This window comes from Cryptotermes secundus, unplaced genomic scaffold, assembly GCF_002891405.2.
Source record: "Cryptotermes secundus unplaced genomic scaffold, Csec_1.0 scaffold1705, whole genome shotgun sequence".
Taxonomy (NCBI): domain Eukaryota; kingdom Metazoa; phylum Arthropoda; class Insecta; order Blattodea; family Kalotermitidae; genus Cryptotermes; species Cryptotermes secundus.
This window is the reverse complement of record NW_019718639.1, coordinates 1,823,873-1,828,085: the sequence shown is the minus strand read 5'-3', so window position 1 is coordinate 1,828,085 and position 4,213 is coordinate 1,823,873. Positions and strand designations below refer to the sequence as shown.

Genomic DNA, 4,213 nt, shown 5'->3' with positions numbered 1-4,213 from the left:
AGTCCAGCTGGGTCCACTCAGCACGGTGGCCACTGCTTGGCCTATTGTAGCCTGCCTAGCGTGATTGTGATGATGGAGAATTTTGGTGGAATGAAGATTGGCAGGGGAAATGGAAGTATTTGGAGAAAACCCGCCCCAGCGCCACTTTATCCACCAGAAATCCCACTTGACCAGACCCGGGCCACCACGGTGGGAAGCCAGCGACTAACCGCTTGAGCTATGGCGCGTCCTTGGGCTTTTGGACTTTGTCCATGGTTTGGTGTTCTAGAAACTAGAAAACGCAACGTTTTGGAAGCTGGATCTGTTTCCGTCCTCAGATGTGGGGGAGACACATACATACGTGGAACTAGGATGGAAAGGGAGGTAGAATTTATGCTACAAACCTAGCCAACAAAAATCAAGTGCATGAGAACCAATGCATGGAAAAAGTGGAAAGTAAGTAAATAAGTAAATAATGTACACTGTCAGGTGTCTGTATTTCGTAAATTCTCTCATTATGGATGTGGTTAAGGGCAAACTGATGAGCTGGCAACCGCGTGAGTGCAAATGTTTACCTTCTGTAATATGGCAGAATCACTATATATGGACTGGTTGTCATTGTTCCTTACAGAGTGCGTTGATTAACCTCTCCAAGAGCAATAATCTTCTGGGTGTCATCACCTCCCGCAAGCGTCGAGATGCCTCTAAATTGTACTCTATGAGCGAGGTGCCTGATGGTCCGTTACCTTTTCCAACAAAGGTATGAAGTTAACATCATGTACAGTTTTTGTAGGAGTGGGGTGACAGAAGTCCCCTGGTACTGTAGCCTCAAGTGGGCCCACTGTACCAGCCCTTGATGATGGATGAGAATAAATAATAACTGACAGGAGAAAGACTTGGTGTTCAGAGAAAAACCTACCGCAGTGCCACTTTTCCACCATAAATCACAAATGGATTTCCCTGGGATTGAACCGAAGTTTTCATGGTGAGAAATCAGCGATAACAGCCTGAACTATGGAAAATTCAAACTTGTGTATGCATTGCCACTAACTGGTTAACTAGATGATGAATTGTGAAAAAGCATACCTGAATGCTTTGGTATGCTAAGGGATGTGTAAGCTTCCAAATGTCATTACATAGCACAGTGTTTCTCAAACTGTGGTCATTGGCCTTCCACCAGATGGTCTACAATATTATATACTTCACGTAGTATGATATGTAATTAATAAATAAAATAATTTAAATTAACAAATTGTGATCAATTTGTTTATAAGAAAGTTGTGTTAAATATGTGCATAGAAAAAGTTGTTTCTGGCAACTGTAACTGTAATTTTTCTTGTATTCGCAGAAAAAAGCACAGTTACACGCTCTTTATGAGTGAGGGGAATGTTGTGACAACCGAGTGGTCAATGTATGGGCCACCCACACATGTAGTGGTCTGCAGTTGCCAAAAGTTTCAGTAACATTTACCTAGCAACTCAAAAGGAATACCAGAGGCTTCTATCATATCGATGTTGAACCCCTCGGAATGCAGGAAGCTATCATCCTGTCTGGCAGTGTACCTCCTTGTTCAAGTGAGAAGATTATTGTTAGAATGCAGGACACAACAAGAGCAAGAGAGCAATGTAGTCTAACTCATATTGGGAGGTGTTCATCTTGAATCTTGGATAGGACCCCCTTTACCCTGACTGAGATTATTTGTGGCTTTCTTCAGGCCCTCCAGGAAAATCCTGGGAAAGTTCCAAGATTAGGTCATGATCATTTCCAATTTGTATGTAAATTTTTCTGCCACTTGACGCTATGTGGTCTAGACATTGACAGTTTTGTTAAATAACAAAAACAGAACTACAGAGCGCAGTACGAGGTTTGAGGTTGCCATGGCAGTTAGTGTTGAAACTACTGTCTTCTGTGATGTGATGCGTGCGGTTTGGCATAAGGGTGCCAATGTTTCATGCCCCCAGTCTCATATCCAGTGGGTGCTTGGGGCTCTTTATCTGGAGGTAAAGCATCCAAGGCATGAAGCTAAATCATTTTCTTGAATCTAGGGCTGAGATTAAGAATGCACAGAGCTGTAAATTCATTCCTCAATGTCTTCATGATGTGATGCTTAATTAAGTACAGAAGCAAATTTACCTTTACCTCTTACTGGGTCTCTTTCTCTGGGGATAATTGGCAGGCACATGAGGCTGATTTGTCACGTCCACCTAGTGTCAAGTTGAAGAAAGCATGGAACTATGCACCCTACTTCTCCATACATCTTCATCAGGCCTGGTGCTTAATTAAGCATAGGAAGAACCATTCCTTGCATAATAACAGCTTATTCAGTATGTATGTATTGTATATATGTATTATGAGAGGGGATGGGTTTCCCCATGNGTAATTTAGCTCAGAGGTCTTCTAGAGACATGAGGTTCTTTTATGTGCCGTAAATCTACGACACGGGACACACGGCTTAAAGTCCCTCCTGGTGGACTTGTTCCCTGAATTTTTCCGCCCTTAAAAATTCCACGACTTCCGCTGGGTTTGAACCCGCGTACCTAGAGTCATGAGGTGGGAACGTTACCCCTAGACTACGGAGGCCGCTAGCTTATTCAGTATAAATGAATTGCAAACTTAGATCCAGACACATACACACCACCTGAAGGAACATTTCAACAGCTGGGTGAACAAACCAAGGGACATGATTTGCGGTTTCAGCTGGATGAGAAGAACTGGCTGTTAGTGGAAGACAAGCAGGTTCGCTGCGTGCAGCACAGTGTCTGCGCCACCAACAGGCAACTCGTGAGGGACATGGGCTCCACTGGCAGGGCGCTGGGACACTACCTCAGGTTGGTTTATGTTGCATTGATACTTCGTTGGTTATGTAATCAGTCAGCTGGTTGGTAGGTAGGTTGGTTGGTTGGTTATTTAGTTAGTTAGGTGGGGCCTCTTGTACCAAAGATATTCAAGGAAGACTGTTATTGATGGAGTAAATGTTGGAATGCACGATAGATCATTGTTGGCTATGGTGCGAGAACTGCTGGATGTCTACCACCTTCTGTACTGAACTAGTTTATTACAAAATTATTATTATTATTATTATTATTATTATTATTAGAGGGGGTGGGTTTCCCCATGCACTTAGACCAGTTATTGGTCCATTGTGCGTCCCCCTTTTTAATTTCTACTGTCGCCATACCCTACCGGTAACGGTGCGTGCCATCAGCCCCCGTAGAGCCAACGAGGTCGGCCCCTGGTACCTTGATGCTTCCCCCATCCACCAGAGGCATTGGAGACTACTTGGGCGGGAAAGGGCCTGTAATTTAGCTCAGAGGTCTGCTAGAGACATGAGGTTCTTTTATGTGCCGTAAATCTACGACACGGGACACACGGCTTAAAGTCCCTCCTGGAGGACTTGTTCCCTGAATTTTTCCGCCCTTAAAAATTCCACGACTTCCGCTGGGTTTGAACCCGCGTACCTAGAGTCATGAGGTGGGAACGTTACCCCTAGACTACGGAGGCCGCTAGCTTATTCAGTATAAATGAATTGCAAACTTAGATCCAGACACATACACACCACCTGAAGGAACATTTCAACAGCTGGGTGAACAAACCGAGGGACATGATTTGCGGTTTCAGCTGGATGAGAAGAACTGGCTGCTAGTGGAAGACAAGCAGGTGCGTTGCGTGCAGCACAGTGTCTGCGCCACCAACAGGCAACTCGTGAGGGACATGGGCTCCACTGGCAGGGCGCTGGGACACTACCTCAGGTTGGTTTATGTTGCATTGATACTTCGTTGGTTATGTAATCAGTCAGCTGGTTGGTAGGTAGGTTGGTTGGTTGGTTATTTAGTTAGTTAGGTGGGGCCTCTTGTACCAAAGATATTCAAGGAAGACTGTTATTGATGGAGTAAATGTTGGAATGCACGATAGATCATTGTTGGCTATGGTGCGAGAACTGCTGGATGTCTACCACCTTCTGTACTGAACTAGTTTATTACAAAATTATTATTATTATTATTATTATTATTATTATTAGAGGGGGTGGGTTTCCCCATGCACTTAGACCAGTTATTGGTCCATTGTGCGTCCCCCTTTAATTTCTACTGTCGCCATACCCTACCGGTAACGGTGCGTGCTATCAGCCCCGTTGGGCCAACGAGGTCGACCCTCGGTACCTTGATACTTTCCCCATCTACCAGAGGCATTGGAAACTACTTGGGCGGGAAATTGTTGCCTAATTTAGCTCAGAGGT

The 4,213-nt window shown here is 44.6% G+C and overlaps 1 protein-coding gene across 2 annotated transcripts in view; it reads left to right on the top strand.

Moving 5' to 3' along the window:
• The window catches only part of LOC111863877, a 14,132-nt gene that overhangs the window by 9,203 nt on the left and 716 nt on the right, over nucleotides 1-4,213 (top strand). The window contains exons 5-6 of one of the 2 annotated variants that reach the window (XM_023850659.1): nucleotides 611-739; nucleotides 3,598-3,728. In XM_023850659.1, coding sequence (XP_023706427.1) covers nucleotides 611-739; nucleotides 3,598-3,728 — 260 coding nt within the window. Of the gene's footprint in view, nucleotides 1-610; nucleotides 740-2,676; nucleotides 2,808-3,597; nucleotides 3,729-4,213 lie in introns of both variants that reach the window. The other variant, XM_023850668.1, reaches the window with a different exon arrangement.